Source organism: Canis lupus, chromosome 10 (assembly GCF_011100685.1).
Source record: "Canis lupus familiaris isolate Mischka breed German Shepherd chromosome 10, alternate assembly UU_Cfam_GSD_1.0, whole genome shotgun sequence".
In the NCBI taxonomy this organism is placed as follows: Eukaryota; Metazoa; Chordata; class Mammalia; order Carnivora; family Canidae; genus Canis; species Canis lupus.
The window spans coordinates 64,048,180-64,068,179 of NC_049231.1; the positions used below are offsets into that span (position 1 = coordinate 64,048,180).

The 20,000-nt window shown below is 34.7% G+C and overlaps 1 protein-coding gene across 14 annotated transcripts in view; it reads left to right on the forward strand.

Moving 5' to 3' along the window:
- EHBP1 (EH domain binding protein 1) overlaps positions 1–20,000 on the forward strand; it is a 345,189-nt gene that overhangs the window by 277,161 nt on the left and 48,028 nt on the right. For 10 of the 14 annotated variants that reach the window (XM_038551390.1, XM_038551391.1, XM_038551395.1 and 7 more), the window contains 2 exons: positions 8,360–8,507; positions 16,654–16,761. In XM_038551390.1, the coding sequence (XP_038407318.1) occupies positions 8,360–8,507; positions 16,654–16,761 (256 nt within the window). The remainder of the gene's footprint in view (positions 1–8,359; positions 8,508–16,653; positions 16,762–20,000) is intronic. The other 4 variants (XM_038551389.1, XM_038551392.1, XM_038551387.1 and 1 more) reach the window with 3 other exon arrangements.

A 20,000-nucleotide genomic window follows, 5' to 3' on the forward strand; every position in this document is an offset into this window, starting at 1 on the left:
CCCTTTTTAAAAAAATGTTTGGAAAAGTTAAAATGTATTTAACCCAATTAATAAAAGTCCAATTACTAAGACTGTATGAAACACTGAAAGTAACAGTTAAGCACAGGATATTGTGTTGTTAAGGATGGTAAAGGATATGGAATTATGGTTTGTTGGAGGAAATAGGGTGCTTTGTTTTGCTATAAACAAATTTACAAAGAGTAAAGATGCAAATTACATTATTTGAAACAATATTTTTAGTTTTGTTAAAGCTTATTTTATGAAAACATGTTGTAGACATGTTTATTAGATAGACTTTTCAATCCTTATTTTTCAACTAACTGAATAAAAATATCTAATGTTATGAAAGACACCCATGGGTGGGTAATGATCTCAGCAGCTACACTGACAGTTTCTCGTGTTCTAATTCACCTTCACAAATCCATGGCATCATTTTTTGGCTAAAGTAATGTCAGTTGGTGACATTTGCAGCAAGCATAAAAAGGACCCCCCATGGCAGCCATTTTTATTTGATTCTTAAGATCCAAAGGCTGCTGAAAGAACAATTGAATGAAGTTGAGGATTGGAGAAGCTTGATTTTCTTGTTCTCTGTGAAATGAAACTCTAGTCTTTTTCTTCCCTTTCCCCTTAAAAGCAAAAGTCTGCTAGGGGGTTGTAGCTGTGTCAAAGCCGCTGGGATGCCACTGCTGATCACTTTAATTACTACGACTAAGGAGGATAAAATTAAAAGTAGCACCATTGAAGCAGTGGAAGAAAGCTTGCCTAGATGTCGGTGAACTGTGAAATATAAAAATTGCATACCAATACATTTTTATGGAAAGGAAACAAGGAATTACATTACTTATTCTTGAAGAGTTTGTCCTTAAATTGTTCAAGTTTTACTAGTGCATCTATCTATGGCAGATTGTAGACCATTTCAGAACGATAAGGAAAACAGTAACTTGAAGACATGCTGTGAAAGGACTAAATATTTTTTCTGCTTATGTCCAAAGTGGTTAGTTCTGATCCACTTTCTATTTTTGGAAATACTTAAATTTGTTGTATTGAAATACAAGCTCTTTCCTTGCACCATAACAGGACTTTTGCCTTATGCTGAAGATGTTAGCAAAGAGAAAAGTAAAGCTTAAGAGTACTACATTCAGTACTTTTGAGAAGGGAAAGATTGGGAACCTGTTTTAAATGAATATAAACAAGTTAGTTTCTTTTCACCGCTGTGTATTCAGTAGGACAAAGGGGAATTTAACCTGATTTGTAAAATCCAAGAATAAGTAAAAAAAAAAAAAAAAAAACGAATTTAAAAAAAAAAATCACAATCACAGTAGGGCCTCAGAAACATTCTCTGAACACCAGTTATGTGATAGGTAGGACCAGTGCTTTGAAATCAGGCAGTGATTTTTCATTTTTACTATGCCATTTACAAGATGTATGACCTTGGGCAGTGTATTTAAGTGAGATTTGATTTCTATCAAATCAGAGAGATAGTAGTTACTACAGAATTGTGAGCACTGAACAAGTCAACGTGTGAAAACACTGTGCACAGGGACAGAGCTAGTATTTACCAAAAAAGTTGTTACAACCTGTTTTATATAAAAAGATGTGTGTGAGGAGGGTGACCTTCCAAAAATACAGCTTTCATCAAGCCCTCCCAAAGAGTGCATCCGTCATACAAAAGCCAGATTATCCTACGTAACAGTCTAATTCCAAATAATACTGTATGGCAAAAGGTAAATGTCATCAGACTCATTCATAGAAATAGGAAGCCAACTACTTCAGTTTATTTAAGGTTATTTAGACTAGGCAGGTAAATGAAAGATACATAAATTTCCTACTGTATTGGATTTTTCAAGTGCACTTTCCTTTTTAGTGACAGCCATTTCCTAAGTGACCTTACCTATGCATCCCAGTGAAAAGATTCCTTTTTCAGCAGATAGTAAACAGATGATTTATTTACAGCTAATTTATTTTTGTCTTTTTTGAATGCAGAATGGTCAAAAAATAGCAATAACACATTTCTACTTGGATAGGTTTAAGTAAACCATTATTGTCAGAAGTACTCATCTACATATCTGAGCAGTTTGGACTGAATGCTGTACAAAAATAACCATCATCCGTACTCTCTGGTTATTTTGTTCCTTTGACATAAACAGTATGTCTCTACTGAGCAAAAGATCCATAGATTTTTGTTGTTAACTATTCTGTAAATATTACTGCAAAAATCAACTTTTTAATGGAGCTTACATATAAAAATTAAAATGAAATAGTTTTACTTATAATGAATCTGGAAATTAATACTGTCAATTAAATAAAAATTGTTGCATAATCAATTGCTATAATCACAAGCTTTTCCTTTTGACCTTAACAATTAGCTTCTATTTTTTCAGTTGGTTCTTTGTCTTAAGGGAAGTTAATGGGTAAGAAAACAAACAACGCAGATATGCCATCCCACTGGAGAGCTCTAGGCCCAAGCAAAATTGTCTCTGTGGTGTTAGGACATTAGTAGAAAAGTAAATCAAGGCAATCTGATAGGGAACTAGAATTCTGTCAATCAGGCTCAAGATTTTGTGCTGTGTCCATAAACTTTGTTTACTGTAGGGTTTTATGAGTTGTAACCTGCCCTTGCAGTCTGTTAATGAGGCTAAATCTTGCTACTTGAGAATTGAATTACAGCACACCTCTGGGCTAATGGTTATAAACAGAAAGTCCCATTAGGGCTGCATTCTGATTTGTTCATTTGCATTTTTTTCTATTGTATAGAGAACAATAACGGGTAAATAGGTACAAACAAACAATTTACATGGAAATTGATAAAGTGTCCCTAATTAGTATTTAGAGTTGGTTTTATTAATGATTGCCTGTGTTAAATTGCACTCTTGGTAAGCTCTTAGAAACATTTGCAGATGAGAGTATTATTGGAGGAGGAGAGAGACCAAGGGGACGTGGTAGCTTGTGAGAAAAAAATTAGGTTCCCATTTTGTATTTGGAAAGGTAGAATCATTTATTTCATTTTAACTCAGTTAAGATGACCCAAGACCGCTTCATCTTAGTCTGAATCACCAAATTCCAGCTCTGCAAGAAGTTATTATTCACGCAGTGAAATTCACTTAAACCTAGTTGCCTGAGGCATACCAAATAATGATTTTTATTAGTGCTCTTAACTTTTCTTAAGTTTGAAAGATGAAAGTTTAGTAAAAGCTCAATTTTCCTTAGTTGGTCGTGTAATTTGATACTTTTGGGGATCAAATATTTTCTCGGTTTAGAGCAAGGGCTCTGTCTGTAGTCCAACAGACCTGGGCTGGACTCCCGGTTCTGACATCCATTCTAGTTGTTGTGAATTTAGAACTCTAAACCTAAATGTTCTCATTGGTAAAAATGGGATGTGAAAATTAAATGAGATCATGCATATAAAAGCTAAGAAATATCAGCAACCATTACCAGAATCACCATAATCGAGCATGTATCTCCTTTTATTCTTAGTATATTTTCCAAGTTCAGAAATATTAGTAGAGAACTGCAGATTTATGCATATTATGCTCCCATCTTCAGTCTTACCCTGCCTACTGCATACTACTCCTCTAATTACAAGTAAGGTTTTGTCTCTAAATATTGAGAGAATTTCCCTGGAATGTGGGTCTCCCTTCTTTTGCTTTTACCACAACTTCCACCCACCCCTCATGAGATGGAAACCTACCATCTCATCTTTTCCTTCCTTCTCCTCAGATTTTTAAAATAACTTTTATTTATAAAAGTAGTACACTTAGAGAAAATTAGAAAATGAAGACAAACCACAGTAAGAAAACAAAAATATCACATTTCCACACCCAGATGTTTCCATCATAACGACTTTGCGAATACCCTTCCAAGTTTTTCTCTATATATGTATATCTATATGTGTATTTATTTTGCCAAAATGAGGTTATTACTGAATAAACTTTTTTTTCCAGTCAACTTGTATTTTCCTTTCATTTAGTACTATGGTTATATTCAGATTTCTGTAATTGATGCAGCAATGTCCCTTAAAAATGGTTTGTTCAAACCACTGTCTAACCCAGGACTATACACTATATCTGGTTAGGTTTCTTTTGTTGGTGGTGGTGATGGTGATTGGTTAGTTGGTTTTTGTTGTGTGTTTGTTTTCATAACTTTCTTGTTAAAATGACCAAGTCAGTTATCCTGAATATCATACCTGAATTTATTTGGTTGCTTCCTTGCCGTGCCATTTATCATGTTTCTCTATCCTCTGTGTATATGATAAACTGAAGTTTTATTGAAAGGCCTAGTGAATTCACTTTAAACATTTGGGCTGGAATATTATTGGTGGTGTGCACTTTATGTCCTTCACATCAAAAAATTTAACATACCGTTGACCCAGCATTAATGATGCCAAGACTATTAGATTAGTGGACCCTAATCCCTGATTTAGTTCTGATCTCTCCATTTACAAGAGGTTTCTCCTTGCAACTAGGAAATAGTGGTGTTACTTAAGCATATGTTCTAATTACTATTGCTGTGTAAAAACTACCCCAAACTTAGTGGTGTAAAAAAAAAATTGTTTTTATGCTCACCGATTCTTTGGGTCAGAACTTAAGGCACAGTGGGGATGCTTTGTCTCTGTTGCGCATTTGTCTAAGGAGACTTGAATAGTTGGGGTTGACTTAAAATGGCTAAGGACTGTGGTCTTCTGAATGCCTCTTCTTTCACATGTCTGGTATGTGGGCCAAGGAGTCTCAAGGCTTAACTTGTCTGGCATGACAGCTGGGTTCCCAGAGAGTAAAAAATGCTAGAATTTCAAGAGAACTGGGCAAAAAGGGGTATGGCTTTTCCTACCTAGCTTTGGAAATCACCCACAACACTTAACTTATTCTACTGATTATAATACAAGTGCCTAAAGCTGGCCGAGATTCAAGGGGAGAGGAATTAAACTCTACCACTTGATGAGGGAATGGCAAGGTCACATCGCAGAGAACATGTGGAATGAAAAATACTGTCATGGCCATCTTTGGAAAATACAGTCTGCCACAGCATAATACAAATATCTGGTTTCCCATCAGACATTTATCAAAGAGCTTTAATAACTGTTGATAATCTATGCCAGAGTCATTCTTTTATGAATGACAAGATTATGTTTTTGTAATTTTACCTCTTAAAAATTATTATAGCTGGTATTATTGTATGACATGGCGCTTTCTCTCATTGACTAGGACTATTTAGTTACCCTAAAATTCAGAAAGACAAGATAATTGCTTGATTCTTTTCTTCTAATTGCAGATTTTCAGAGGAGTTGTTTTAAAAGCTGCCTCTAATGAATTTATACATCCTCCTACGAACTTTAAAAAAAATTTCCCTTTGTTCTTTTCCTCATTCTGTTTAATTTTTTAAACAAATCTTTTCTATTCCTATACCTAACGTGAGGCTTGAACTCACGACCCCAAGACCAAGAGTAGCATGCTCTACTGACTGAGCAAGTCAGGTGCCCCATCAAAGAACTTTCTGAATATCACAATGAATTGATAACTTTTCATTGATTTGATATGTGATTTCATTGATTCAATTCACTGCAGTCATTGTTCTTTTTAATACTGAAATTGTTGCATTTTGTCTATTAGGAGCTTTAAGCATGATGTCTCCTGGTGCATCTTATACCCTTATTTATCTACTCAAATTAATTCTCATTTCTAGTTATCTCAAAATGTATGAAAGAACTGCCTAGGTTTGAGCTCCATCAATTTGGTGTCTACCCCTGCAATCTACCCCTAGTAGGATTGCCTACCAAGTTTGATTGACCTTTTTTTTTTTTTTTAAGATTTTATTTATTTGAGAGAGAGTGAGTGAAAAAGAACACAAGCGGGGTGGGGGTGGGAGGGAGAGGCAGAGGAAGAGGGAGAAGCAGACTCCTTGCAAAGTAGGGAGCCCAACATGGGGCTCCGTCCCAGGACCATGAGATCATGACCTGAGCTGAAGGCAGATGTTTAACCGACTGAGCCACCCAGGCACCGCTTGATAGCACTTTATAATGTTCAGACTCACTAACCTCTCACATGTACTGCAGCCATTTTTCATGAAAGTCTCTTCTACTTTGATTCTCAGGATACAGCAGTGTTCTGGTTCTTCCTCTTTCTCTGTCTCCTTTTCCTCTTCTCATCTAAATGCAGATGTTTTCCATATTTTAGTCAGTAGCTCCCCTTTTTCTTTGTATCCCTTCTGGCACTTTCATATATTCCTACAATTTCAGCTCTGTACTCATAGTTTGACTTCACTTCCTAACATGAATTTCACTTTGCACCTACCTCATAACATCTTTAGTTGGATGTCCAGTTGGATGTCCAGCCAACCTCCCAAACCCAGTCTGTCTTACTCCTAACTTCCTCTCTTTTTTCTTCCTAAAGCTCCTCTTAGTTTATCTTTTAGAGCCACAGTTTTACTAGTTATCCGAGTTTAAAACTCCTGAATCAGTTTCTTTCTTCCCTCTGTATCTAATCAGTTACAAAGAATTGGTATAGGTACCAGTTCTACCTCTAATATATTCTTACACTGTCTCTTTGATTCCAGTTGCTACCATCCTACTTCTGGATCTCATTACAACTTCCTTGGGCTATTATTACAAGAGCTTCCTACCTAATCTCTTTCTAGTTTCTCTATGCCAACCTATCTTAAATACCTTTGTCATATTCATCTTTCTCAAATAACACCTCTAGTTGGTCATTCTCCCCCAACCTCCCACCAAAGACACACACATTCAAAACCAAACCTTTAGGGCAGCCCAGGTGGCTCAGCGGTTTAGCGCCGCCTTCGGCCCAGGGCGTGATCCTGGAGACCGGGGATCGAGTCCCACGTCAGGCTCCCTGCATGGAGCCTGCTTCTCCCTCTGCCTGTGTCTCCGCCTCTCTCTCTCTCAAGAATAAATAAATAAAATCTTTAAAAAAACAAAAAACAAACCTTTAACTGACCCTTGCTTTCTTTACAATAAATTACCCTGATGGACAGGGCTTCTACAGTCTTATCTGCCCAGCTTTATTTTTCTTGCCTTGTCTTTCTGTTGTTATTTTTGCCCTATGCTATGTGCTTTTTCTCCATTGTACCTCCTTGCTTCTGTGTCTGTGTATTGTTCCTACCTCCTAGTTTCCCCTACAGTGACCCACCTAACTTCTGACTACCATCTCTATTTTATATATTATTTAATATATATTTTATAAATTTTCCAGCTTACAAAGCACTTTCACATTGGATATTACAATTCATATTAATCCTTTTTAATAAGCACAAATTTTAGTTATTTAATTCTCTGTAGTTTTTAGTTACTTTAAATATTAAAAAACACATTAGATTTTCTTTTTTCTTTTTTTTTAAGATTTTATTTATTTAGTTATTTGAGAGAGCGCACACACTCTGGGAGAGTTGGGGAGAGGGGCAGAAGGAAAGGGAGAAACAGACTCCCTGCTGAACAGGGAGCCCAACATAGGCCTTGATCCCTGGACCCTAATATCATGACCTGAGCCAAAAGCAGAGGTTTAACCAGCTGAGCCACCCATGCGCCCCTTATTTTTCCTTCTTAATGTGCATTTGAGGGGAGAAGGAGTAGGAATGGGGATAGTACATCAGTTACCCAATATTCTGATTTTAAAACTACCAACAACTATAACTGGCATAACTAACATACTATCTCCATTCCACTCTAGCCTCCTTAAAATACTGTTTCTTATATTTGATCAATATGGTGTGGCAGCATTTTCTGCTACTGAAGATGTCTATTGGCCAGTGCTCTATACCTTTATTAGAAAATAGCAGGTCAGGCAGCCTGGGTGGCTCAGCGGTTTGGCGCCGCCTTCAGCCCAGGGCCTGATCCTGGAGTCCCGGGATCAAGTCCCATGTCGGACTCCCTGCGTGGTGTGTGCTTCTCCTTCTGCCTATGTCTCTGCCTCTCTCTCTCTATGTCTCTCATGAATAAATAAATAAAATCTTTTTAAAAAAAAAAAGAAAATAGCAAGTTAAATTCTATTTAAAAAACATAAGGTATTACTTGAAATTCTGTTTTTACTATTAATGACTTTTTTCAATAAACCTGATTATTTTATTAATAACAGTCCCTACTATTTTCTCAGCAATATATATTGCCAAGCATTCTTTAAAGGCTAGTTTGAATTTTTAGCAGACATTTTAATACAATAATTTGTAAATATTTTTTAAAAATCTGATTCTAAGATGTCTTTTAAAAATGGTGTGACATCCAACTGATATAGAGCATCCTATTTATAATGTGGGCCAAGCACCATGCTGTAAACCAGTTACTATCATGATGATCAGATTGAAAATGAAATTGCATTTCTGTCAATTACTGAGTTGGCAACTGTTCAATATATCTTAGCAGCAAGATGAAGAGCGACGTCGGCAGCTGAGAGAGAGAGCTCGTCAGCTAATAGCAGAAGCTCGATCTGGAGTGAAGATGTCAGAACTTCCCAGCTATGGTGAAATGGCTGCAGAAAAGTTGAAAGAAAGGTCAAAGGCATCTGGAGGTGAGTTAAAGAATCTTGTATCATATTCTACAGACAACCCAGAAATCTGCAGTGGACCTTTGGGACTTTTTATTCTCACTTCAAAATGTTGCATCAAGTATATAAAGTTTCTAACCTATTGATATGTTGCAAAAAACCTATAGGAAGCTTAATAAATAAAAAGATAATGCTTGCTGTTTTCCAAATCAACTTTTGGGCTTAATTTTTACTTTATTAGAATACGATTTAGGAAAAAATTCATACAGACTTTGTTTTATGATTCCCCCCCTTTTTTTTAAATAAATTTTTATTTATGATAGTCACACACAGAGAGAGAGGCAGAGACACAGGCAGAGGGAGAAGCAGGCTCCATGCACCCGGAGCCCAACGTGGGACTCGATCCCGGGTCTCCAGGATCACGCCCTGGGCCAAAGGCAGGCACTAAACCGCTGCGCCACCCAGGGATCCCTATGATTCCCCTTGATGCCTCATTAATTGTAGTAGGAGTGAGTAAAATGCATTCAGGTCCTCAACCTCGAGGTCATGAGACTTGTTAGTATTGAGCTTTGACACAAAAGAGTTTTGCTTAGAACTAGATCTTTAGAAAGTAGCCTTAACAGTGTTCTGGCCTCATAGCCTGATATGCAAGCATTTTGAGTAAGCCCCATATACATTTCTTCGTAGTTTCCTTATTCTGAGAAAGTCTTCTTCAGTATCTGCAGAAAGTATTCTCAGCTTGATGTTAGGATAAAGACTGTAGACTTGATTTAGAAGAATTTTGATTTTGCCTCTTAAGGCTCAATTTGGGCATCCTTAATTTGGAACTTTTTACATTTTTGTTTAAGAGGAGTACACTCAAGAGGCCTGTGAGTGGTTTTGGTTTGGTTTGGTTTGGGTTTTTTTTTTTTTTTTTAAATTTCAAAGGTGTATAACCTATTTATTTACCAAAGCATGCGAGATTCTTGTCCTGAGTTAATCTTAGAATGCTAAGATCACTCTGAAGAGTAGGCAAGTGTGGTGGACTCGAATAAGACCTTAGAGAACTGCCTTAGAGAACTGAAACAGAGGTAAGCAATTTCTAGGTCAATGGTAAGTTTCTTCAAAGTAAACTGAAACTTACTGCTGTTATTTCTAATTGATTGCTTATGTTACAAACTTACTGTTGTAGAGAATTCTAGTTAATGTCTATAGCATATAACTTTCCATCCCATAAATTTGAAAGCTGCTTTCCTAAACAGCTGTGTATCTGTCCTTCCGGTCTCCTCAGATTGTTTATACCTTCTTAAATCCTTCATCTTACTTTTCAACTCCTATCATTTGGAATTTTTATTGCAATTTCTACACTCTCCACTACAGTTTTATAGTAACATCAGTTGCTACTCATAGCTACATTTATATAATGCTATGATAATTTGCCTTCATTTACTATTAATAACAAGGTATTTCTTTGGCATCATAAAAATTCCAGCTATTCCAAGTAAGTCATAAAAATCTTTGCGTCCTTATATCTCAGAATATAGAAAAAAACTCATATTATTGACCCTCCATATAAAGCGTTCTAAAGCTACTGATGCTCCCTTCTTGTCATATCATAAACTCATAAGAAAAATTCATAAACTCATTGTAATAGTGGGATAGAGAGGCATCTAATGTCTCTTAATATTTTTTTCAATAGTGAGCAAATAATGCTATTTTAAATAAGCTATAAACTGTGGGAAGGCTAAGAATTAAAAGTCTTAATATTTTTTTTTAAGATTTTATTTATTTATTCGTGAGAGACACAGAGAGAGAGAGAGGCAGAGACACAGGCAGAGGGAGAAGCAGGCTCCACGCAGGAAGCCTGACACGGGATTCGATCCTAGGTCTCTAGGATCACACCCTGGGCTGAAGGCTGGTGCTAAACTATTGAGCCACCCAGGGATCCCCAAGTTTTAATATTAATTATTATTTATTATTATTATTTTTAGATTGGTTAATGTTAAAATGAAGTCTCAGGCAGATGTCACTGGATAACAGAAAGGCTTTATCATAGACCATGAGTGGAGCTCACTGTAGAGTCTTCACATTGGTGCTGACTGGTCTTTCAGTGCTAACTCTCTTGTTCATGTGGTCCCTCCTGATCTGTTCTTTTTTTTCATGAACGCTTCCAACTGCCTCTTTCTTTATACCTTCTCATTTTTTCTTTCTCCTCCTAGTCTAAGGTGGCACTTGATCTACTCTTTGGAAGATTCAAGCACACTGATCTTCATCTTCTCTTTCTTGTATCTATTTTTATATCTTTTTAATCTATTTTATTTTTATGGATAAACCCTGTGCCCCCATCAATCAGGTATTTGGCTTTTAATAATCAAAGCCAAGCTTTTCTTCATCTATGAAGAGTCATAGATAGAAAGGGTCATCTGTGTAATTGGTCTTATCAGTATAGTCAACCCCAGGTGAGACTAAGCCAGGACTAAACTCGGTAGAGAGACTTCATCAATGTGAAAATCCAAAGAATGCATATCTTCCCTACTTGGTAACTGGGGAACGTGAAGAGCTGATTTTGGTATCATTCAGTAATCAAACAACATAAATGAAAGCAAATGTGGATTGGATTTGTGAAGCTAGCAAAGAAGTATAGACTAGAACAGGGAAAGTCAGGTGAAATAAAGATGGGACAGGGTTCAGTAGATAACTTATCAAAACCTGAGGAGTCTAGTCTCTGTTCCCTAAAAAGATCAAAGTGACCAGGGTCCATTTCTCCTATGGGACACACTATATTTTGGATATTGAAAGCAACCATATATCAGATGGTAGGCTCTTAATCAGAGCTAAGGTTGACCTACAACAAGTAGAGTAGGCTTATTCCCTGACCTCAGTAAAGGTATATGGATCAGACTAGGTCTCCTTTGCCCTCAAGGTCTAAGCTGAAGCTGTTGAGTTTGGGAGTAGGGGAAGAGACCTTTAGGACAAGGGAGAGGATAAAATTCCTGCCTGAAATTCAACCATTATACATAGGTACTTACCTAATGAGCCATGACAGTCACCATGTTAGGTCAAGATTTAGCAAACTTCCTGAAAAGGGCAGGAGTAGATATTTTAGGTGTTGAAGGCCATATGGTTTCTGTCTAAACTACTCACTGCCGCTCTTGTAGCCTGAAAGTAGCCTTGAACATTGTGTAAATGCATAGGTCTGCTGGTTATTTACCCAAAATCTGTGGTGGGCTATATTTTGCCCCCATGGTATAGTTTGCTGACACTTGCATAGTAAATTAGAAATTCACTTGGGTTCACAAGAGTCTAATTCCTAAGGAAAAATGACATTATGAGGTTGATAAGTCAGGTGGGAAAATTAACAGATTAGTATCTATTCTTCTGTTGTCTAGTAGGAATGTTCTGAATAAGGAATTGTGTGAAAGGAAGAGGAGAGAGAAATAAGTAGGGACTAGCCTAGATGGGAGGATGAAGATGGGAAGGTTTTAGAAGCAGAGGTCCAGAGAGACAAAGGAGAGGGTGGTCAAGAGCTGAAATAATATAGCACAGCCCGAGGAATATGTTGAACATGATCTGAGACTCATTGCCTGAACCTACTTGAAAAGCTTGGTTTTTTTGTGTTCTCAAGCAGCAACCTGTCTCAGTTAGGAAAGAAAACTTAGCAAATTTGAGGTGAGGTATGTTCAGTTTCATAGCGTCTACAGGAAATACACACAAAGTATTTTTGGTCCTGTATGTAGCCATATTCAAACAACCCACTTGCACTCTATGGCAACCACAAATGGCCTAATTCTAGTGAAATAACAGAAGCATATCTGTCCAAGGAGCTATAGGCTAGCTTTTACTTGTCCTCCTTTTGACATAGTTTTAGGGCTTATGAGAGAATCAGGTGATATTGTAGCATACTGCATCTTTTCTCAATTTCTGCATCATTCAGTAGTTATATAGACCTATAATAACCTAATTTTAAAATCCTGCAACTTGTGGGTTCATTTTATTATATTGATCTTTACTTGGCAAGGTGCGAGTATTTGAGTACAGAGTATGATATTTTCATTTTTAATTGTATGGTGTTATGGCCTGAATTTCTGCTTTGGGAATTAATAAGCTTTTATTTTGACTAAATAAATTTTTGCTAATGGCCCATGGGCACTTGGAAAGAGATATCTGTCCTGTGTTAAGATTAAATCATATCATGTATTTAGTATATGTTATATGGTATATTAAATATGGTACATATTTTCTATTATATATTTATTAGTAAGTTATCACTTTGGTTTGAGTTAGATTAGGGTAATTTAACTTTTCAGTGGACATTGTTGCCGCTTTTTGACTTAGATAAAGTAGTGTACATTGTTTTTGCATTTCAAGTGTATAAAGGAAATTTTTTTTAAAAATTTCATCCATGAGAATTTATGTGTTTATTATTCCTGTGTTATCTTTATTTCAGTTATGGCAAATAGGCTTATCAAAACTTGTTAACCAAGATATAATTTTTATTTTCAGCTTTTATTAGTAATTATATTTATATTGTGTTTTCTGTTTTGTATTTGATTTCTATAGAATAACTTTAAAAGTCATTAATTTTATTTTATTTCTTTTAAAGTCATTAATTTTATAGGGACCTTCAATGAGAATTTAAAAAATCACGATACAAGTGAGAAAATTTTTTTTCTGAATATATGTTTATGATCACCTCAGTTTCTTTTTGTAAAAATGCTTTTTTTTACTGTCACCAGATATCCTTTTTTTCCATTCAACTTATTTACAAATGAGATTTTATGACTGGCCTTATTGCTGTGCTATTTATCATACCACTGGGATTGCCATTTTGCTTATAGTGCTCCTGAGTGTCAAGTGGACTATACTGTCTCATTCCAGTGTATATCCAATCTCCTTTTACCTGTTCCTGCATATATTATATGTACCATATTTGTAAACTAGTTTCTACTGGATCTCTAGTTTACTTTCTGCCATGCTCACCTACTGAGATTTTAGTTGTTAGCCACAAAGATAGATTAGATAGATAGATAATCATAAACGTAAGATGCGATTTCTCACACAGACACACATACACTTTAGTTCTGCTAGAATGCATTTAGACTATTTCCACAGGTATTAAGAAATGTGTAACATTAACTATTGAAAAGAATTCAAGGGTTTGTTGTAAAACTGAAGTCAGTGAATGGAAAGAAAGTAGAAATCCATTCTTAAGAAGACTTGAGCTGTATAGGAGATCAATTTTTATTCTTGCCCTCCCATATAGTAATCCTTTTATCTAAGGTTAGCAATACATAAATAAACACTGAGTCAACCCGCTCAGCATTGCTGGTGAGTGGTAGTCTAAATAGAGTTCATTTCACTGGAAATAAAATGAATGGCACCCATTTAATATCACATAGGAACCCAGCACTGTATACGTGGATAATGAAAGGAAGTACAATTTTCTACATATCTCCGGAACCTGAAAGTACCCATATCTGACCACATTTCCAGACTTAGCTATTTCTTTTCATAGCAAAGCTATCATTCTAGTCAGTCAGATTGGAGGGTTAATTTTGACGTCTGCTTCACCCCTCTCCTCCTCGGTATCCCCTCTTCATCCAGCCAGTAGATTTTCAAACTACATCATACCCACTCCCAATTCTTATATACTGGGTTAGGCTCTCTGTGCTGCTTGCCTGGAGGTTATAACAGTCTCCAACCTAGATTTACTGCCTGCAGCCTTTGAGTTCTCCAGTCTGACATCTAGGTCAGCAATCTCACTCACATGAAGGATGATGTCACATGCATATTACACTCACGTGGGCGATCCTAGACCATTTTTTCTGTCACATAAGAAGGCATATCAGAATGTAAGTAAGCAAGAATGATATTTTAGGAATAATATTGAAGCCACTATAATTTTTAAAAGTCATAAAGTTCAGTGCTTATATTACTACTAATTATTTTATACGTATTTCACAACTGATTACAATAAGACACTTGGATAGAAAATTGCTTATAAAGACTATTCTTTCATATAGGCTGCTCTTAAAGAACACAGTGCTGATCATGTTAGAGTATCAGTATCTCTCCATTCCTATCAAGTAGAATTTAAACTTCCCATTCTGCCTTTCAGGCCTCTCTGCAGTTCTTTCTTTGAAGACTTACCTCCCATTATTTTCCTTCTAGTATGCTTTGAAGGTTTGTGCTCCAAAAGAACAATTCCTGGTACTATTGGCAAAGAGTAATCTTTTCATCTTTTGAATTTGCTCTGTAACTTACTTTTACCCCCAAACACTTATCTGTCCTACATAGTTACCTGAATGTATAACTTTAAGGCAGAATAAGTGTTTTATACAATTTGGTATCTCCTCAACATCTAGCAATGTTTTATAAATTGTAGATACAATGTGCAAAGTGAATGTTGAATTTTATGCTTTTACCCTAGGTTAATTATGGTCAGTAATAATCAATACAGGCTGGTTGACAGCAACAATGTATTACACTCTAAAAACTATTGATAGTAAACTATTTCTGGCAGATTAATATGAGAAGTATTCTAAACATTTAGTACTCAGGAAATACATGTCCATTCATTTGGACATGTTTACTACAAAACTGTTTAGAGAATTTTTGAGGATAATGAAGATGTAACATTTATGAAGTTAGTTGTGCTAAGCACAACTGATTAGAAAATATTTCTCAACTGATTGTACTTAAATACTGGAGCCAAGTATGATGCCTTAGCAATTTGAAAGCGTTCAGCAATGCTTCTCCCCAGGATCATTTCTAAAACTTTTTTTTCTTTGTCATGTTCTTCTAAATGGCTTATGTAGTACATGGAACATCCTCAATAAATGTAAACTGTTAGTATTAATATTAATGATCATGGTAAGTATTTACTTGGGGAGGCTCCAAATCAAACACAAAGGTATGCAGGGAAAAGGACAGATACTGAAGGATTAAGCCAAAACTATAGAACTTTGAATTTTTCAATTGCAATAATGCTAGAATACCTCATCATTAATAAAAGATGCCCAATAAAATGTTAATTGTAGAGTAGTAGGGATATTCTTCAATTCTCAGGGCTAGAGAGGTATTTCTCTAAAAGATACACTGCCTGTCAATAACAGATTTTAAAGCTAAACCTCTGACATGCAAATCCAATTATTGCTGTGCTTTTTCAAATGCACAAAATTCAAATTTACTTAACCAATATTATCACTTGGATTTAGAAAGGACAAGAGTATATAATAGAAAACTTTAATGTAAAAAACTCCATTAATTAATTGTGACCTAAAACATTTTACTAAGTGTATTAAAAAATAGCGTATAGGGGTTCCCCTGGGTGGCTCAGCGGTTTAGCACCTGCCATTGGCTTGGGGCGTGATCCTGGAGTCCCTGAATCGGGTTCCACATCGGGCTCCCTGCGTGGAGCCTGCTTCTCCCTCTGCCTGTGTCTCTGCCTCTCTCTCTCTCTCTCTCTGTCTCTCATGAAAAAAATAAATCTTTTTTAAAAATAAAATAAAATAAAAATAAAAAATAGTGTACAGCTTCCTCATTTCCATGTATTTAGTTTTGAATAGTAACAGTTTTTCCCAGTTTTCAGTCTTCCAAGATGGACTGTTCTAATTATTTCTGAACTTTCTTTTACATAAGGTACTATTTCATTCTCAATTTTTGTCTCTTAATTTATCCATAATACTTTTATGATAATAGTCATTGATAGTAGAAAAGCATTCAAGTCTTCATGCAAATGATTAAATATAACTACAAGTTTATGAACAGTGATTTATTTCTTTATATATTTATATCTAATAAATGCTAAAAATGTGAAATTTAGAACTATTACTTAATGACTTTATTGCCAAATCAACTTTATTTTTGTATGCTGTTATTAGAGATTACTTACACATTATATTTTAAAATATAGGGACTTGATGAGCTCAGTGATTCAGAGACCGTGTGTGGCAAATTGTCAAAACCTTTGTATCTGCTTTGATGTGACAGTTCATCTTTGACATGTGAATCTAAAATATAAATGTTAATCCAGTAGTGAAAAGTGACTTAAAACTGATTTCTTGCTGATCTGTGTCAGACCATATTTGAATAACTATCATTAAAATACTGGGTTTTATACTTTAGTATTTTGGATAAATGATATAAAATAGAAATAATATACTAACATCATTGCTACATGTTCCTACAGATGAAAATGATAATATTGAGATAGATACTAACGAGGAGATTCCTGAAGGCTTTGTTGTAGGAGGTGGAGATGAACTTACTAACTTAGAAAATGACCTTGATACTCCCGGTAATTTCAAATTATAAATATTTTGCATCCTGCTGCATGGCAAATTTTATCATCATATTTTTATTATTATCTCATTAATAATGATAAACTCTTTGTGTAGTTTTATTACATCTTATACCCTCACAAATCATTTAGCTAAATCCACTTTCCATCAATTTTGTTATTTTGTTTTAGATTTCATGTTAAAATTAGCAATAAAACTGGAATAATAAATTGTACTTTGTATACTAAAGTTTATTTTTATATTTTATAGTACATGAGATAATTTATAAGCATTCAAAACTTGATTTCCCATCTCAGCCTGAATATTTTAATGTCATAAGGTAAAGATGTAATACCTATGGAATATTTGAGATGTAAATGTCAACCATGGATCATATTTTGGTTTAGAATTGATAGTCTTAGTTGTAATATTATTTTGTAAATTTTGTGCTTACTTTAAATATTTATATAATGCTAATAAATTAATTTCTACCATTCAATAAGTAATTACAGTAAGACATTTTGAAAACTACTTATGGACTGCTACTAAATTAATTTCATATCTTATGTCAATAAATAATCACTAAGTGATTGTGTAAAATATAAAGATACTTATGGTTTATGAGATGAGTGTTCTAATGCATTGCTTCTATAGTCAACATCAGATAGCAATCCAAAGCTTTGTATACATGAGAGGTTCCATAAATGCTCTTTGAACTGAATTCTTAGAGGAATAAAAAGTGTTTGACCATCTCTCTAGACTTAAAGATGAGGAAGCGAAGTCCCTAATATATTTATCTTTTTCTGTAAAAAGCCAAAGGTAGTGAGTACAGGTAGATATTCTTCTTCCCAACCCTGGCATGTCCCTTCAATGCTAACCTGCTTTGTTTCTTCTTCCTCTGTTTGAAATCATGCTGTTATTTCTCCAAGAAACAATCAACCAGAGTCTTTCTGACTAAGGAGCACCCAAGAAAAACTAAGGAGCACCCAAGAAAACCCATGCCCTTTCTTAGTAGGCCCCTTCATGGTCTAGTGTCAAACTATACTTTTACTAAATAGAAGTCCATGTATTTATAATTGTACGAATCCAGGAGAAGGCTGGGATTTAAGGAACATTTTTAAATGTTTAACCCAAAATTAGGACTACCTTTTTCTTTTAAAATATAGTAGAACTTGGTAAGTTTGTTTTTTTCTTTTTGAAAGAGATTTTTGTTTTTACTTATCCACCTGTTTACCACAACCACCACCGAAAGCTCTGTCAGAAACCACTAACCCCCCTTTACTGCTGAGGGTATCCATAAGTACAGAATTAAAGCCTTAAGATGCAATTTATGGGCATATAAAATCACTGATAGTAAATGGTATATATTTTCTGATTTTGCAGTAGATTACAAAGACAGAAAAATTAGCCATTTTTTAGGTAAGGTGAGGGACGTTTTCTGGTTTTAGTTGTAGCAAGTTGGTGGAATACTTTAAAGGTTGGTTAATATTAAGGCTAGGGGCACCTGCCTGGTTCAGTCAGTGGAGCATGCGACTCTTAATCTCTGGGTCATGAGTTTGAGCCCTACATTGGGTGTAGTGATGACTTATAAATAAAACAAATTTTTTTGAAAATGAAAGAGCCACTCTCAATACTTATGTTCACTTAAAAAAAAAAAATGTTAGGACTAACAGGCTTATTAACTCTTGTCTTTTTTAAAAAACTCTCCTACTTCATGTATGCCAAACAAGAAAACACATCTCAGCCCTCCTGTTTTTGGAGTTAACTAATATATTGTTTGTAACTCTCAAGCATGCCGATAAGTATTGGCATGTGCATAGGATAGACTTTGCAATCCAGAGTATAGGTTTATTTCATGGCAATAATAGGAATGCGAACTGGAATCTGGAAGCACATAACATGTATTATGATTTTTAGCCTTTCTTTATTTTCCCCAAAATTCTTTTTTTAATATGTATATAAAAGTCATAATGTTTTAATAATAAATTGTTTAATCTTTATCTTGATTTGACCATAGTTCATCAGATATTGTTTAAAAGAGAAGCCTAGCAATATAAACTGACCAATTTGCATGAAAGTAATGATAATAGCATTTATTAAGAGTCTTATAATTAGAAAACTTATTAATCTTTATGAAAAATATCATTCACCAAATGGTTGGCATGTCTTTTACAACCATTTTATTAAAGAGTTGCTTTGAGTGAATTTGTTTAAATGGAATTGTTTCCATTTGTTTCTGAATTATTTTATTATTAAAGATTAACATACTTGCTGAAAATAATTTGAAATTATTTATTTTAAAAGTTATAGCTGTATTTTATTTATTTTAAATTTCTATTCATATTTAATACATTAATACTTAAAACACTGGATTCTAACGATGTGTACATGACTGAGATAATATTAAGGACTTGTTTTAATATGGTATTATGTGTATAAATTTAATATGCCAGAAGAATTGAAACTCAAATAATATAACAATAAAATGTATTGCCTCTTTTAAATATCTACTTTGTAGATAGCTCGTTTAATTATGTATAACCCATGCAGTTACTTAAATAAATGTATACATCTAATACAGGCCTAGGTTTTCAGGTAAGCATAGCCACTATTAAATATAAAGTGTAACTGAATGGTCTTAAGTTATATTGACTATATTCTTTAAGGGAACTGATAAGGGGGAAAATACATATGTTTATGTGTATGTGTGTATATATACAAAGAATATAGATCTAGAGAATAGAGACTGGATCTTAATTGTTCCTACCACAAAAAAGAAATGATAAATGTAATAGAGATGTTAATTAATGCTGTGATGGTAATAGTATTGCATTATATAAATGTATCAAAGCAGCACATTGTACACGTTAAACTTACACAATGGTACATATCAATTATATCTCAATAAAAAATGATATAGGGACACCTGAGTGATTTACTCAGTTAAGTGTCTGACTCTTGATTTTGGCCTGGGTCATGATCTCAGGATCATGAGATCAAGCCCCGTGTCAGTCTCTGTGCTCAGTGGGGAGTCTGCTTGGAGACATGAGCTCTCTCTCAAAAATAAAAAATAAATACATTTTTTTAAAAAGTGTTAAAAAAAAGAATATAGTTAACATACCTAAAGATTCAGTTATACTATAGTTATATAGTGTGTATTACAGTTTATATATATATATGAAGAGTTCTACATATGTCAGGTCTGATAATGTTATTTCACAAGCCTAATTAATGTTTTTCTTTAAAATATAGTAAT